Source organism: Sturnira hondurensis, unplaced genomic scaffold (genome assembly GCF_014824575.4).
Source record: "Sturnira hondurensis isolate 20B ecotype Veracruz unplaced genomic scaffold, ASM1482457v3 Scaffold0013381, whole genome shotgun sequence".
In the NCBI taxonomy this organism is placed as follows: Eukaryota; Metazoa; Chordata; class Mammalia; order Chiroptera; family Phyllostomidae; genus Sturnira; species Sturnira hondurensis.
Genome location: NW_028086012.1, coordinates 836,110 through 853,994, shown reverse-complemented (window position 1 = coordinate 853,994; position 17,885 = coordinate 836,110). Strand labels below are relative to the sequence as shown.

Genomic DNA, 17,885 nt, shown 5'->3' with positions numbered 1-17,885 from the left:
TAGGCAGGGATTATTTAATATTTGAGATTTCCTAACTTGTTATATCTAATTGGTCTCTACCAGGACCTCTAATCCCTTCAGTACTAAGGCTTTATTACTAATTTCCCCCTAAAGACTGCATGGTGTAAAAGCTTACCAAAATTAACATATTTCTGTACTGTGTCAAATATAAAACTGTATCAGATATGGTCTATGATATTGACCTGGTCTACGGAGTCCTCAACTTGCTGTGAACCCTGACTGACCATATTTAAATATACCTTGTACTCCCCCTTTTGTGCCAGAAAACGTGCTAAATGCGTTTTGTACATCATTTTTTATTCAAGGGCCCCAATTAGGAAGGTAATGTTGATTTTACCAGTAAGCAAACTGCAACTTGCCAGATAATGCAGCTGGGCAAATTGCAAAATACTTGTACTCTAGATTCTAGTTACTTAAGATCCCATTATGCTCCTCCCCTACTTTTATTAATTATACTGCAGACTGTTCTTGCCTTGAGATCCATAACGCTTCAGATCAGTTAGCTATCAGAAAGGAGGAACAGAAAGTGGAACCAAGACATGGACTCAGAAGATTCTTGATTTGGGATGGCTAGCCTCCCCACACTTACTTAAAAAAATACAGCAATCACCAATAAGCAGAATGGCTATGGACAAAAAGGAAAAAAGGAAAAAGGATCTTGGTCTCATCCCTGGTACTGACTATGGAGTTTTTCAAAGCAAATTCCATGGAACCAGTGACTGCTGTGACTTTCAACTCTTTCTTTGTGGCTATTTCAATTAATCTCAAACTCTTCTGCATTCCAACTTTTTTCTCCTTAATCACAGCAAGCTAATAAATGAGCACTTTAGGTATAAAACCTATAAAGAATAAAGGCAATCTTAAAACTTGATGCCTAAATCAGTTTAGTTAGGGCCATCTAATTGATTAGTAACTAAGAGGCTGAAGTAGCTCTGACAAAAAAGCCTCAAGAAATATAGAGTCCTGAATAATCTGTTCTATGTCTAGAATATGAAACATCCTTCTTAAAGTCACCTAGAATAACAAGTTGATGACATAGGAAAACTCTAGAAAATGAAAGAGTACTACTTAAAAACAGAATAAAAGGACAATCTGATTTTAAAATGTCTTTTATTAACAATTAGGTTGTTCATTCCTCTTTGCCCTCTTCCTCACTGGTTTCCTGGACACAGTTCACCTGATCCTGCCAATCAAAGGAAACAATTACTCCCAAAAGATGTAAAAATCAGAGTTATCAAGTTTGTTAGCACCAACCAAGTAAACTTCCTAACACCAGAGAAATATTAATCAAGGAATGTGGTATCAATGGTATTTAATAGTCTAAGATTTCTTTAGATGTAGACTGTTTAAATTACAAACTTATGAGGGCCTTTTAAACCTGAGTGATACCTATCTATACATGCAATTCATTAGAGGAGATAGTAAGCTACAATCTACAACCACCTTTTTATGAAAGTTTTATCGGACAGAGCCATGTCCATTATTTATACATTGTCTTTACTTTCCAGCTATCACAGCGAAGTTAAGTTGCCCTTTGAAACTGCCAACCATTCTAACAGATCACTTATATTATTTTGTTTGCCATCTATTTTCAACTATAGATGATGCCACTATGTAACTATAAACATGAAAACAAAACAGGGAACTTCAAAATCTCCAAACCCTCCTCTGCATGGTGCTATGGATAGAGGTAAACACACTCACTCACTTACACTCACACACACACACACTCTCTCTCACTCTCTTAAAAACTGAAATCCCTGTTTTTCTGAGGCTTGAGTCAAAGCAACTGACAAAGCCTGCAACCTCAGAAGGCTGTTAAAACCATTAAATACTTAAGTACTGTAAGAACTATTTCCTTCAAGAAAGTTTTAACATAGAAGAAATTAAAATAAGATATTCACACTCAAGTACTGTATTTTTGCCATGAACAATGTGCATTTTACCCAAATTTTTAAGGGAAAAATAAGGATGTACATTATACATGGGTAGTACCCGAAATACCTTGTATTTTGTAATTATTTGTTACATAAAATTCCTTGTACCATAATATGTTCAAAAATAAATACTAAAAATCCTTTACAATACAGGAAACAAGTTTCTAAATATAAATTAAAAATTGAATTAAAAATATTTCAGGAAAGATTTTTTCCTTGAAAGTTTGGGCCAAAATTATATTACACGCAGTGAAATATGGGAATTATTTTTGTACCACCCAAGAGTCGTTTTCTTCTGTAGAATTTTTACAGAATAAGAGTCACTTAACTTACCTTAACACTTCCACAGTCTAGCAGGTTTTGGCTTTCCTTCTGGGTTGGCTCATGCTGGGTGATGTCTTGGGAACAATTATCCACCTATTTTCAAAAATGTACTTTTATTAAACTAACACCCTCAGCATATTACATTCTTACTAATGTTTAATGTGTATACTTTATGTTTAGGTTCCAATTAGTGGTTGTACTTATTAGACTACGTTACTGCTACACCAAGGTCAAACTCTCAAGTTTTTCACTTACACGTATGAAATTTTCCTCCCTACCAATGACTAAACAGTTGTTCCTCTACTATTTACTAAATAAGAAAAAAAAAATCTTAAGGAAATTTTGAATGGGTCCTAGGACAAATTTAAAACACTGAAAATACATCATTTGTCCACTAATTCAAGCCTTCTTTTCATAAACGATTTTAATATATTTTTACAGTGAGGGAGGGAGGGAAACAATGATGTGTGTGGATGCCTCTTGTGTGCCCCCTACTGGGGACAACCTGGCTGGCAACCCAGGCATGTGCCTGACTGGGGATCAAATCAGTAACCCCTTCGGTTCACAGGCCAGCACTCAGTCCACTGAGCCACACCAGCCAGGCCTCAAGCTTTCTTTTCTGCTCTTCTGTAATTTGTTTTCTCTACAGAGCCATGCATTTTTCTTTGAATTCTACGGTTTAACATTTTGTAATATTCCCCATCTTCTTTTTCCAACTCACAGACATGTATGCTTCTCTTTTCCAAAACAGAAATACAGGAATATTATCCTAGGTAAGAAAAACATCTTAAAAATCAACCACGTTGCCTTATCCAGGTAGCTCAGCCCATCAGAACATCATTCTGATACACCGAGGTTTGTGGGTTCGACCTCTAGTCAGGACACATACAAGAATCAACAAACGGCCCTGCGGATTGAGCACGGGCCTGAAAACCAAAAGGCTGCTGGTTTGATTCCTGGCCAGGCCTCCAGGTGAGGGCATGTGAACACCAACTGATATTTATGTTTCTCTCACACATGTTTATGTTTCTCTCCCTCTTTCTCCCTTCCCCTCTCTCTAAAAATAAATATTTTTAAAAAGAATCAACCAATTAATGCACATGTAAGTGGAACAAATTGGTGTCTTATTCTCTGTAAAAATCACTAAGTTAAGAAATACTGAACAAAATCAGACATGTTATACCCCACTTAGGTAAATCAAATTATTTAACCATTAAATTAAAAAACAAATCCAAAAGTCCTCTACTTCTAAGGTTAAGATTTCTACGGACACTCACCTCAAGTGAATGATTACTCCAGTATCAGCCAACATCAACCACTCGTACCTAAAGAATAATAAGAAAAAGTTATTACAAGAGACAAGGGTATATGGTTTGAAAACGCTAGTTAATTTCAAAATTTAAAGAGTAAAATTCCAGAGACCAAGATTGGGGGCAAGTAACAGCATTAAAAAAATAGAAAGAAACTTCACGGGGAGGGGGGGAATCTATAAGTATTTTTTACATAAAGTAAAAGTAGACACCTGAATTAGAGTGAAAACTATACCTTCTTTTAAAATACAAAAGCCTAACTGCTATTTTCACCAGTCTGAGTACAATAAAGTTTGACTGCAATCCAAAATATACTATCCCTTATGTGAAGGTATGTGACAACGTTGACCTTACCAAATTGAGTTTTAACATCAGCTCTCTTTTCATAAAGCACATACCCTGCGCCTCATTCAAGTAAGTCTTCCATTCTCAGGTGGACTGACCACCTTCAGCAGGAGTCCTCCCAAGAGTACCCTCCCCATTCCACGGTACACAACAATGCAGTTGTTATCCTGTAATCCTATACATTTGCCTCACTCTTTCCCTCTAAGTCCTCACTGAGTTAGGGCAGGGAAGCTATGCCTTATAGGGACAGCAAGGAACCTGAGTTTGTTTCTGAGGGAGAAGACGTTCACCTTCATTATATATGCCTGCAGGGCCTCTGCACAAAAACCAGAAAGATCAGCCTTAATTCAAGTTCCAGGTTTTTCTTCCTCCTTGATTATCACTTACTGCCAGAGGTATATGAAATAGAGTTCCCTGTTGCACATGTACCATCCATAAGGGATACTATATCGTTTTGCATTCTTCCCAGTCTCCAGATTATCCTATTCTGCATTCAGCCCACCCCACTTCACCTTCTGAATAAAATCTCTTCAGCACTGGTGTTCAAAAGCAACATTTTTATGGTTGATAGTTTACCAACAACTGTGAGATTTTCACAGTTGAGTCTTTAAAAATTGCCAATCATTATCTAGCAGCAATGACAGATGATTAGGAGCAGTCAAATCCTCAGTTCTTTTCCTAATAGGCAGCCATTTGAGAACTGCACTAGCTGACAAGAGCACTGAACATTATCAGCTAAGCCAAAACCAAATAAAGGCCCAGAACAAACATCCCAGCTCTCTAAAACCTGTCCAAAATCATTAAGGGAAAGACAGTAAATGCAGGACTGTGGATCGTGTCACTGCAGCTGACAATGATTAACAATAGAAGACATGCAACCCCCATTAAAGTTAAAGTCCAAAGCTAGTCACACGCAGCTATCTCTATTGGGGGAAAGTGAGGCTATTATGTATTCTTCGTAGGTTTTGCAACCTTGTATGAAGAGCACCCCATTGCATTTCTTTCATCTTTCAGAAAGCACCTATATCTGTTCCAAGGGCCTAACAGTACGAAAATGCATTCTGGCATCACACCTCTGAACATCAGCCCATTCTCATTAAAAAGAATAGTTTTCATCTGTAGCAAGAAAAATAATATGAAATACAATGCAAGCACCTCAGTAGTGTTATTACTGAAACCCATTTACTCCCAGCTTTTTGACTAAGTGGTTTTTAAAGACCCTCTACACTAAGATTCACAAATTATAGCCACGTACAAATCAAAACTAGTAAGAATTGACCTAAGTCACAGGTGTCTCATTTGAAAGTGCAAAAGTCTATTCACCCGAAAGTAAGCAGGATGAAGCAAAATTAACCCCCCACCCCAATAATGTCCCTGAAGTCCATATTACAAGTACAGTCTCGCAAAATTGGTATCAACAGTTAAGAAATAAACCTGAGCTTTAATTTCTAAACATTCAGTCCCTAAATCACGGCAGCAAGTATTGGCCACCGATTTAATGGATCATGCCAGAGGAAAACCCCATCACAGGGACATATGCCAATTTAGTGACAGTCTTGTCACTAACACCTAGCATTGTGTTTGCTTTGCATTACATTCATAAGCAAGCTAAACTAATCACCATTTGCTCTTTCATCTAGCATGAGAATCTAAAGTTATTTGCTTGAATGGACTACATATTAAAGTACGAATCTGTCCCCCACCTTATGAATTGCTTGCCAAAGAGCAAGCCAGTTTTCTCGATGCAACGGAAGAAAATTCTCAAGAGTCATGAATCAGTTTCACACATTTATGGCAAAGTAAACCAAACTTTCCAGTTACAGAGCAGAAAGCATTATAACATGAAAGCTGTTTCCCATGCACACTAGCTAAAAACCAGTTCAGAGACCAAAGTTTAAGTTGAGTTGAGGTCTGGGACAAAAGTCGATACAAAGCGTACGTCCTAAGCAACAAAAGAAGGTATTTTTGAAGAATTCTTTGTATTTAAACATTTCGTTTTATAACATCACATCCCTAAAGCTAAGGGAACCAAATTCAAAAAGCTACTCTGAACATGTGCAGTTATCCTACAGAATACGACGAGGTCTTACGATTGGGAAATGATTCCCAACTTGTACTCAACTGTAGGCAAGTCAATGTGCCACACCAACTTCCCCCAGGTTTAGAGTATAAACATATTTAGTAAAGTCACGTAACCTGAACTATTCACATTAGATTCCCATCTAAGCCCAAGTTAGTAAAAAGGCGTTTCCATGGAGCTCATTTTTTAAAAATTGTGTATATCACATTACCAAAACACCACTAATTTTTGTTAATTCACTCTACCTGCAGAATAATTACCTCTAAGATTGCAGTCTGAAATTATTGATATTGCTTGCTGACCTACGGGCAAGGTCAGTTTGCTACACGAGACTAATTATCACATGCTATACAGTCCATTGCCAAGATGCTAAAAGCAGTCTGCCTCCCAAGTATGGTTTGGTTCCCTTTTCCCCCACACCACTGATGTGTTCCATGTTATCTTCAGTTACAATGCAACTAAAGAAAACGACACAACTGAATCAGATATACCAAACATCAAGTTTGCACTTTTTACCTGAGAACTGCAACAGCATTGAATTCTGCCTGACAAATTACAGCTCTAACCCCAACCCACGCAGTTTTGATAAACTAGCTTTACCGTACAAGTGTTAGGTGCTGCACTGTTATTTCATTGTCATAAGTGTGATGTCAGAATGCCCACGGAATAAAAGTACATAGCAAGTCACCAAGTTAGATTATATTGCTTGTTACCTACCTGTATGCAGTCGGCAATGAGAATCTTGGAGCAAGCAGGAATACTACATCCGGGTCCTAATGTCCATTGCCATTTGCGGTACTACGTTCCTCACAGTTACGCACTGCAGAAATGCTGGCTAAATGCAGTTATGTAGCAGGCCACTACTTTAATAGTGCATAATTGCAGTCCAAGAACACCACAAAATATTCCGCCAAAACTTAGTGGCTTGCCCAAGAAAAGCCAAGTGTCTAAATTTTTACCTGCCATAATATGCCACTTATAAAAATTGCACAAGCGTAACATTACAATTTCCCAAATTATATTGTTTGTATTAGTGGTATAATACATCTGTAAAGAGTGGTGGGGTTTTCAGTACTTCTTAAGTGACTTAATTAGTGTTCTAAGAGAGGAGGATTGTGATTTCACTAAATAGTAGACAGCCAATGGGTTAGGCTTATAAGATACCTATTACATACAGTGAGGTCTCTTAGAGAATGCAGTTTTTAAAGATTAGGAGTAGTAAGTTTAAAAACAACCAGTGTTCCTCTTAAACATTATGAAAGAAAGTAGAGAAGAGGAAAATGGGGGCAGGTGATTTCTTTAAATGAGAAAAATGGCTAACTACTTCAAAACCGCTGCCTTCCCTTTCCCACCCCAAGTTTCATCAGCTTTTAGGCAACTACTTTTTAAGACTACTTAAATTCACATTAGGCTAAAAACTATCATATACATTGCAAGACTTAAAGAAAGTCTATTTGAGCAGCTTACAACCCTTGGTACACTGCTATTTCAGTGATAAAAGTAAAAAACTTAGTTAAAACTAAGCAACATTATTTGCTAAACAATGTTTAGCAATTCTACAGCCCACAGTAAGGCCATCAAAACCACAACTTTCAGCAGATTATCCATTAGCATCCTTCACCACTCTTCAAAGGTACAGTACAACCAAAAGCTTATTTTAGGGGTCTGTGCCAGCATCCCTTATAAAGAAAGGCATGTAATCTGAAAAATAAACTGAAACATTAATTTTATAGGCAGATTTTCCCATTTCCCCACCAGCCCCCACCCACACACATACAAGTTCACCCTCCATGGGTGTCCCATGAACACCCCTTATTTTATCATTAGCAGAGTCCCTACCACACGATTCAATCAAATTGTAATGGACTCCTTTCAAATCAAGACCCATTTCCATACAGAAAATCTCATACATATCACCAATTCATAACTTGACTGGGGACAAAACTTCCTCAATGATGTAATTATAGGAGAACTACTACCCATTTCCAGGCGTCTTGGTGAAGAGAAATAATCGGTATTTTCTAATTAAATTCCCTTAATTAGCACACCATGTACCTATCAGTCACACAAACAGAATTGGGTGACATGCCTTTATACTCCACTAGTGTTTTACTTTTAATATTGTCCAGTTTCCCAAGCATAAAGTGCTCAATTGTTTCAACAATCGAGTTCCCTTTGTACGCAGGCACAATTCTAAACTTCAGTATTTTTAACGAAGATTTGATTTAGAATTTTACTTTTGCCAATTAGCACCAAGAACTGAGGTGAAAAGGAAGACACATTCCATAGTGAGAGTTCTAGAACAAAGCCAAACCATTCAATTACTTCGCCTACTTCAGGAAGCTGTTCCCTCCGCTAACATGTATACACTGGGAGAGCAGGTCCCACTGTTGCACTATCAGACAACAGTAACAAATGTACTCTATTATTTGTCAAAGTATCATACTCAAATGAGATTCAATGAAGTTGACAGTAAATTGACAACACCACTGAAACACTCCAAAGCTTTAAGGTGGGAGGGATATTTATATTTATACTGTGTAGCATGAGAACCCTCTCCAGATTTAGTGCTACATCAAATGAACTATGGAAAAACAAATTAACAAGTATTTTACAATTAAGAATGGCTATCTGCAACCCTATTTGTTAATAGTCACCACTAACTCTTAGAAAAGAGAGCAAGTAGTTTTTTTGTAGTCCTACAGATTTTGCCCAACGAAGTAGCCTAATGAGATGTAAGTTTCAGAGTATAAATGTATATATATAACTACACCTAGTCTATGGTTACTGTAGTTCTTACTTTCAGGTTGAATTTTTCAGACTTTATACACCCCAATCTTTATATATTGCTTAAAGTAATACATGAAAAGATTTCATGTTTAACAATCTTTAATTCAAACGTGAAAGTTCAATACAAGCCATTTGCAGGGCTTGGGACTCATTCTTTTAAAAACAAGAATGAAGGAATGCAATAAAGTGATCTTTCCACTTTTTCTTCAGAAACTTTCAGGGAAAGGATAGATCATAGGGCCATAAAAGATCCATTTAGTCATCGCACTTTCTCCCCCTACCAGTAATCTTACACCCATTCCATTATCTTAATACACATTCCTGAAGGAAGATTTACAGTTCAGCTTTGCTTACATAACCAGTTAAAAGTACTTAGCACCACTTGCTTCCTATAATGCCAAACAAATCAAATCATGAAACTGCTCTAATATGCATTTCTTCTTTTTAAAACAAGGGGGTACGTATTTGGTAGAAAAGAATACTTAGCCTACAGATACATTTCCCAGAAATGGCATATGCCATTTGAAGGTCTAGAGACTTCTCATGCTTCAAAGTGGAATACCTAGCCTAATGTGCACAAAAGCATGAATGGCAAAGTTGAAGATCAATATTATAACTATTTTATCTATTTATTTGAAGCACAGTAAAAAAAAAGGGGGGTACACTTTGGAAATTCAGTGGCACAAGGTACACTGCCATAACTTGAGGGACATTATACAGTTTTTTTTAAAAAAAGGAAATAAAAAGAAAAAAAATTCCGTTTCAAAACACTGCATTACATAATTTTACCTGCCCAAACAGACCATTTACAAATATTAGGTCAATAAACTGCTAACATCCATAAAAAGGTAGCTTTCTTACTAAAATGCAAGAATTTAAAAGATAGGTATCTAAACAAGAAAAGACAAAAACAAACTGGAATGAAAGCCTAGATGTCACATCTAAAATCGGGGTTTTTTGTTTGGGCCTTCATACTCTTCTCTCCCTCTACCATATCCTGCTGGAGTTCCAGGCCCCATTCCTCTAGGACCCTGTCCACCCACAGGTCCCGCACCTCCCTGCCCAAAGCGCTCGGTACGCTATTGGAACAGTAATTAACAGTTCATTATATGTAGTTGATGTCCATGTGTGTTAAGTAAATATTTTAGAAGGTTCCGTAGTCAACGTTCGTCGATACAATCACCAATGAGTCGATCCACAGGTACCGGGAACATAGAAAGGAAAAAAGGGTAATTTGAAAATTAGTTTACGATAATACATGCCTTGTGGTATGTTCCCACTTGAGCCATTCTCATACACCTGTTTCAAAGAATAGATCTTCCCTGTAGTGCTAAAAAATTTAAGAATTAGTGTAGATGTGAAAACCCATTCCAAAATGAGTTTAAGAAATTTCACATCAGAATAACCCACTGAAAAGCTTGCGAACTTCTCACTTTCAAGGTCTAAACAGGAATTTAATTTCCAAGTAAGCCTAACAAGCCCAACCAGACAGATTCAATTCACTCAATGAAGTGACAAAGACCTACTCACCAGTTAGTGGCATGTGCTGCATAAGAAACCTTGAGCTTTTCAAGATCTTAAGACACATCTGCTAAGTTGCAGAAACCTTAAAAGGTTCAAAGTTTTAATAAAATGCTACCAGACTACAAAAAAGCATAAAAGACTAGTAGATTTAATCACTTAACCGGCACAGTAACTTGATTTTAAAAACATGTTGCCATATTCTCACAGGTATACCACCTTCAGAGCCGTCACTATATAACCAGAGACAATTATGGTCACAGTGCTAGTCTGTATTGTTGCAAACTGACTAAATGTACAGCCCACCCCCATAACAGCCCAACTGTTCCTGTAGGTCTTGAAAGTCCACTGGCACTTAACTACAATTCCATGTTTGGGGTATCTCCCAAACAGCCTAATACCAAGCTTAAGTGACTGCAATGAAACAGGAGTTCATTATTCCACCTACTTTTAGGTACTTTCTAAGTCTTAGAAAGCTATGTACCCAAACAGAAAAACCCTACAAATATGCAAAGCACAGCAGCCTGAACTAGCTTTCAAATTCCATTTAAAATCTATCAGTTAACTAAGTATGACCCAAAAAAACACAGCAAACAAAAACAAAAATGGCATCAGGGTTTAACTGTTCCTATACATCATAATTTCAGTGTTTCTTTTAAAATACTATAAGGCTATTTAAAAAGACATCTCAATCCTTTAAACTATTTTATTAAATCCTAAAAATTTTAGGGTTTTAGTACACTACTATATATTTCAAAAAGCTAAAAAGGAAAATCTGGGGGTTTCACAATTATGTTATTACAACATCTTAGAACCTGAAGGAGCCACCTATTACACGGAGTACAGAAACTTAACTGTGGGAACATCGTGTAAAGTCAGATTTTAACAAATCTGCTTATATACCTACAGTCTGCAAGGTGTGCTTCCACAAAGGAAGCACATAAGTGTTACCCACATTATTTTTAAAATTCAATTTGAAGAAAACTAGTATTACATTTAACCCACCAGCTATTTATAGTTCTAATTCCCAAAAAGCCATTAGGGGATTTTAAATAGGTGAGGTCCCATACTAAATCTTTATGTTCCTATTTGTAAAATGTATCTAGTGAGTTACATGCTGCAGCTTCCTTCCCTTGCCAAAACCCTATAGGTGAACTAATCAGATTCAATTCAGACTTGAAAATGCATTTTTCCCTAATCCCACTTTTAAAGTCAATATTCAGTTCTAAAAATTTGTAAAGCCCTCAATACAGCCACTCAGACCAACTCACTTGGTTGTACTGAAGAACCCAGATAGGCTAGCTGCACAGCTAAAACATGTCAGCATCAAGAAGGTTCAGCTCAATTGCACACAACTAGTATGCTTAAAATTACTGATTTTTTTTTGTACTGCTCTGTAGCAAAAGAGTACATCAGTTTAATTTTAGAAGGTGTACCTATAGACAGCCCAACAGGTGGGAAACGACGAGTCAAAACATTTAATAAACAATTCCCTTTTATTGGCTAGAAGCCACACCAAATATAGGTATAAGTCCTACACATCACTAAAACATGCCTAGAAGCTGCAAACTACTAGTCTAATTCATACTTATGGCAAATACCAGCTGAATGAACAACAGTTTGCCATTTGATTACTCTCACTTGGATGTAGAATAATCATGTATGTTATCTAACGTTTAGAATTTGGATTTGCCATGCGCTGGAGTGCCAAGAGTACACAAGCAATATATTGGAAAGCACCTAAGTCTACTTACTGCCAAACATAACTCCAACATATTACTAACAGCACTGATTTCCCATTGGCAACCATATCTGTTTAGGTTACCACACACTGAGTTCTTCTATATTGCCAAAGTATTCCTCAATATTACGGTTTACATGATAGGGGAACTAAAAGAAGTCCAGTCACCTACTTAAAAAAAAAAATAAAACAAAAAACAAAAAACACACATAAGTTGTGAAAGCGAGAAATTCCTTTGTACTACGTCCCGCAGGATACATTACCATGTCGCTTCCCATCATGGAACCACTCATGGTTGCTGGTGGAACTCCAGGGTTAGCTTCATAACCTATTCCACCACCACCACCTAAAGGTGGAAATTTCTGGCCTCCTGAACCATAGGGATCTAGGAAACAAAAATACCAGTTACAACTCAATCAGAACATTGCTCTCTAATAGTATTGCTAATTTCATTTTCATGCTTACCTCCCATGTTCATTGCTCCTCCACCACCCATTCTCATGTCTCTCTCTCTCTGGGGGAAGGGCGGGAAACATGTATTTGTATTATACCCATATGATGAGTTAAAAAAACAAAACAAAAACAAACTTAATGTCTTAATGTCTAAAAAAGGTTCATTAAAGCAATCTTAAAAATCAGTTTCTGAAACCAGGTATTGACAGTCAATTATCCAAAGACCTAAAAACTTCTTCCTAACCAATGAATTGTTGGCCAAACCAAAAAGGAAACTCTAAAACTCTAGGCATATTAGTCAAAATGTATTTGTTCAAAGAAAAGTGGTTACAATGTGAAATGTTATAGTTTACTGAGTAATATTTCACTGTAGATACCTACGAGTTTTGTAGACAACTCCAACTAGACTGTAATAGAAGTTTACTTACCGGATCCATGTAGCCCATTCGGCTGTAACTTTCCTCTCTTTGGCGTCTCATTTGTTCTTCCATCTCACGCTGACGAATCATCATCTCTTCTTCCCTTCTACGTCGTTCCTCCTCTTGCCTGGAAATGTTCATCAAACATATAAACCAAAGTGCTATCCACATCTTTTCAAATTCAATCTTAAAAAAGCTAATAATTTGCCTAATAGCTTAACAAAGACTAGGTTAGAGCAAACACATAAAAAGATCAGAACCCTGGCTAGATGGCTCAGTTGGTTGGAGCACTGCCCCAAAACACTAAGGTTAAGGGTTCAATCCCCAGTATACGCACATACAAGAAGCAAGCATTGGGTGCATGAATAGGTGGAACAACAAATCAATGTCTCCCTGTTTCTCTAAATCAATCGAAAGAAAAGAAAGAGCCAGGAAAAGAGAATCTAGAATAGTCCTAGAGGCACTCTGGCAAAGAAAAATAAGCATTTACTTATGAAAATCTTACACATAATTTCAATTTAAAGTATTATACCAACACTGACACTGTACTTCATCTGACTCACCTGCAAAATTTAGGTTCATCTTTTGTCTAAGTGTTAAAGAATTTAAAAAGGCTTAGTTTAAACAAAGTTTTACCTTAATTGCATTTCTTTTCGTTTCTGCATTTCTTGATTGTGAAGTTCTTCCATTCGCCTTAATTCTTCCTGGCGTCGCATCAAATCTGAACATTGGAAAATTTTGTTTTGGATTTATTTTAATAAGATTCTGTTAAGTTCAAAAAGCAATTATCAGCAAAATTTGGAAGGCCATTTACCTTGACGCAGAAGATTTGCCTGATGTTCGTGATAGGCATCTTCCATTTCACTTTCCAATTTGTCTTTTGCATCTTTCATATTTTTTTCAACTTGTTCCCTTTGCTGTTTTTCCATTTCATCCAAGGACTTCCATCTCTGAGAATATTCATACTCAAATGTACCATGCTGGGCAAAACGAGGAGGAGTTTCTCTCTCCCTGACAAGATTTAAACATGAATCAATTTGGGAATGCACACAAGAAATACTTCCTGACTCCCCTAAAAACACTGGTTTCCCCTCCTGGCCTATTACTTGTAAGAAAAAACAAGAAGCAAAGACTGCTTCAGTTCATATAAAAAATATCTTCACAGCAAAAACAATGTATCAGTGTGTCCCAGAATGATACAGTAACAGAGAATATGGGCACTGATAAATCCTATCTTTCTTACTCCCTAATTGTTTCTCTTAGCCAAATTTCATATTTAAGGAATTTTTTCCCATCCTTAAAAAACAAGAATACGTATATATCATGCAATTGTTTTAAGAGCAAGGCAAGACTACAGTCTGAAACATACCTATCTCAGAAATAAAAACTAGGTATTTGAATAATTTCTTCAAAACCTCAAACTTCCTGAGCCTGATGTTTTTATTTTTTAAGATTTTATTTATTTATCTTTAGAGGGGAAGGGAAGGAGAGAAATATCAATGTATGGTTGCTTCTCGTGAGTCCCCCACTGGGAACTGGCCCGCAACCCAGGCATGTGCCCTGACTGGGAATCGAACCTCGATCGTGTGGTTCGCAGGCCTGTGCTCAATCCACTGAGCTACACCAGCCAGGGCTGAGCCTGATGTTTTCATTAAGCATACTCAGAGTATGCTTGATGAAACGGGCAAGAATTTTGCCCATTTCAAACAAAACTGAAAAATTACTACAAGTTCTCATTTACTCTTAAAAACTGCCCAAAAGTTTAATCCATCTTACTTTTGATACATTGGATTCTTCTGTGCAAGTTTTTCAGGAAGACCATCTTCATCATCTAACTGTTCAAGGGGTTCCACAATGACTGGACGAGGAGTTCTAATAACAAAAAAGTTTCCATCTTATTTTCCAGTTTTACTGCCATTTCCTCATACAAGTTAAGAGAAATTATTAAAATAAGCACAAAAACTTACGTTGTCAGTAAGAAAACACCTTCGCTGCATCTTTCAAATGCTTTTCTTGCTGCTGGTTTGGAAGCGAATTCAACAATGCCTTTCCCTGTAGATCTCCCACGATCATCCACAATTACCACAGCCCTTTCAATAGGACCAAACTGGCTAAAGGCTTCTTCCAATAGTTCATTGGAAACATAAGGTGAAAGATTTCGAACGGAAAGAGCAGCGGCATGTGTGGCAAAGCGAACCCGAAGCTGTCTACCTCTCATGGGTGTATCATCAAGTTCAGCTTTGGCAATTTCAGCCAATGCTCTAGATTCCTGAAAGTTATCAGACATACTCATGTTAATGACCTCAAAAACTCTTTAATGCCCACTCTGACCGCTGTAAACCTAATTTCCATTCCTATTCTTCCTCCAGCTCAAACTATCTTCAGGCAGCCTCCCCGACACCATTCACAATAGTTAAAATGCCGTACCCACCCACTCCTCTTGTCTTAGCTACTAAGTTATACAGTACACAGAAGTTGCATCATTTCTGTAAGAATAAAAACTTAAGGGCCAATTTATTCTTGTTCATTTAAAAACCAGTATGTTCGTAGTAAGAAAGAGAGAGGACCCTTTAATTATACATAAAAATCCGACAAACTCACGAGTTTAATAAATCCAAATCCTTTGCCTTTGTTGATAAAAACTTCTCCTGGTTCTCCATATTTAGCAAACAGTCTTTTGAATTCGTCCTCCGTAATGTCAGCAGGTAGATTCCCAACAAACAATCGACAACGCTGAGTGTAAGTTTTCTCTCCAGGTCTCCTCAAGAGAGACAAGTTGGCTTTAAACCCCTAATGAAAAAGGAAGGGTATTTTCAAACACCATGGACAAATAGGGAAACTCACCAATTTTTGCTGTGCCCAAACTGTTACCAATCAGGTTGTTCTTCTGTTTCGTTTAAACGCAAAACAAGGTCCCACTATATTTGTGGGATTTCCAACGTAATCACTCCTAATATCAAACTGCCCAAATCACTCGAAATACTCGAGAATTGACACTCAGAACTCTCTACAGAGAAGTCCCTATACCAGCAATCTCGTAACCCCTCTATGCTAAGCGTCCGACTAAATCTAAATCATAGCAAAGTTAAAACGGCGGTCAAGTACTAACAAAATTAATAAAGACCAAAATCCCGCCCGCTGCCACCGACTCGACTTGGGCCTGCGCTTTTCAGACCGGACTTCCCCCGGTATCTAGAATCCCGTTCGGGTTCCTTTGGCTTAAGCAGGGCCCATCACAGCTTCTCATCGCCTCTTTCCTCAGGCCGCCACCTCCACCCCGCGACCCTCAGGCGGCTAAGAGGCCGAACCCCGGCGGGACAGCGGACCCACGCCGCCTGTCCCCGGCTCCGGCGGGCAGCCCCGCCCTTCGCCGCTAGCGCGCAGGCGCTTTTCCGGCCTCTGACAAAATGGAGGCCAGCGAGGGGGAGGGGGGCGAGGAGGGGCCGCGGCCATCTTAGGAAAGCCGACGCGTAACGCCCGGTGACACTCACCTCCGAGTCGGAGATCTTTTCCTCGCTGCGGCCGCCGGGCCCACCGGGCGGGGGGCCCTGATGGTGCTGCTGGTGGTAGGGGGGGTGGTGCTGCCGGCCTCCGCGAGGCTCCCCGCCTCCTCGGTGCGGCGGCTTGGGATGGCCACCAGGAGCGCCTAGGCCCGGGCCACCGCCGGGCTTCGGTCCGCCGGGCATTTTGCCGCCTTTGGGTCCGCCGGGTCCTGGGCCCTGCTTGGGCCCCGGGATCGGCCCCCCTGCGGGTGGAGGCGGCGGACCTCCAGCCTGAGGTGGGGTGGTGGGGACTCCGCTGCTCGGCGGCGCAGGCGGGGGCGCCCCGGGGGGCGCCGTGGTGACAGCGGGCGGCGGGGTCGGGATAGGGCCTGGCCCAGTGGTGGCCGCAGAAGTCGGGGGAGTTGCGGGAGGAGCCGGGCCGGAGGCCGGCGGAGCGCTGCTTACTCCAGGAGCCGGGCCGGGTCCCTGAGGAACGACGGGCTTGGACGAGTCCTGTGGCGGTGGCGGCTGCTGATGCGGTGGCGGCTGTTGATGCGGTGGCGGCTGCTGATGCGGTGGCTGAAGCGGCGGCGGCGGCTGCTGTGGTGGAGGCTGCTGCTGCGGTGGTGGCTGCTGCTGTTGTTGGTGCGGAGGCGGTGGCGGGATCGGGGGTTTGGGGCCACCCTGGCCCGGGCCGGGACCCATGGGCCCGCGGTTCTGATTGAGGCCCATACCGGGCGGCGGGGAGCGAAAGTCGTGGAGGCCTCCTCGGCCACCGCCTCCTCCGCGCCGGTGGAAACCGCCACCGCCGCGGCTCCGGAATCGGTCCCGAGACATGTCTGTAATCAAGGGGCGGTCGAGACAGAAGCGGAGAAGACGCTTAGGGAACGTGGAGGCCACCTTGCTTCGCGCAAAATGGCGGATGACACAGGCTGTGCGCCGCCTTTGTCCTTTTCTTATATAGGTCTGCAGACCTAGCCCGCCTACTTCTTGATGGGTAGCTCCAATAGCCAGTTGCAAGTGCCGTACTTGATGACACTAAGTTACGACGCGCTAATCTTTTCTATTGGCTCCTGGGTAAGAGGCGGGAGGAATGAGTGGCTGAAGTTTCCAGTTGGCCAATGAGCGGAAAAGGAGTTAGCTGTAGGCTGCTGTGATTTGCTGGGAGAAATTTGAATGGGTTCGCAAGACCAATTTTCTCAGGAAAGAGAATTACAAGGGCTCTATCAGCTCCGAGGGAGACGTATCAAAGGGCCCTTTTTCCTGATTGTTCCTGCAGTAGTCTGCTGTTATCCTTGCCCAGAAGTACACAACGTTCTGTGGTTGACATTAACAGATTAAGTGCCTGCTATCTACTCCACCTCGTGCTGGGCCAGTGAAATTAGAGAAATAGTCTTATCGATTTCACACACACGATCTTACTGATTTCATTTTGGAACGTCAATGGAGTACAGATTTGTTT

At 39.9% G+C, this 17,885-nt stretch overlaps 1 protein-coding gene across 3 annotated transcripts; it reads right to left on the bottom strand.

The window, feature by feature from the left end:
* Positions 1 to 1,114: 1,114 nt before the first annotated feature.
* On the bottom strand, positions 1,115 to 17,374 carry SFPQ (splicing factor proline and glutamine rich). Of its 3 annotated transcripts, XM_037061469.1 has the most exons (13): positions 16,433 to 17,374; positions 15,543 to 15,731; positions 14,909 to 15,210; positions 14,718 to 14,813; positions 13,756 to 13,952; positions 13,578 to 13,662; positions 12,951 to 13,068; positions 12,535 to 12,583; positions 12,333 to 12,454; positions 6,735 to 9,886; positions 3,560 to 3,607; positions 2,292 to 2,375; positions 1,115 to 1,204 (listed from the first exon to the last, which is right to left on the bottom strand). In XM_037061469.1, the coding sequence occupies exons 1-10, from the start codon at positions 17,258 to 17,260 to the stop codon at positions 9,749 to 9,751; spliced, it is 2,124 nt and encodes a 707-aa protein (XP_036917364.1). In that variant the 5' UTR covers positions 17,261 to 17,374; the 3' UTR covers positions 1,115 to 1,204; positions 2,292 to 2,375; positions 3,560 to 3,607; positions 6,735 to 9,748. The 3 variants fall into 3 exon arrangements, with proteins under 3 accessions (XP_036917364.1, XP_036917366.1, XP_036917365.1); XM_037061471.1 differs by lacking the exon at positions 6,735 to 9,886; XM_037061470.1 differs by lacking the exons at positions 1,115 to 1,204; positions 2,292 to 2,375; positions 3,560 to 3,607 and having other exon boundaries at positions 5,914 to 9,886.
* Between the last annotated feature and the right edge of the window lie 511 nt (positions 17,375 to 17,885).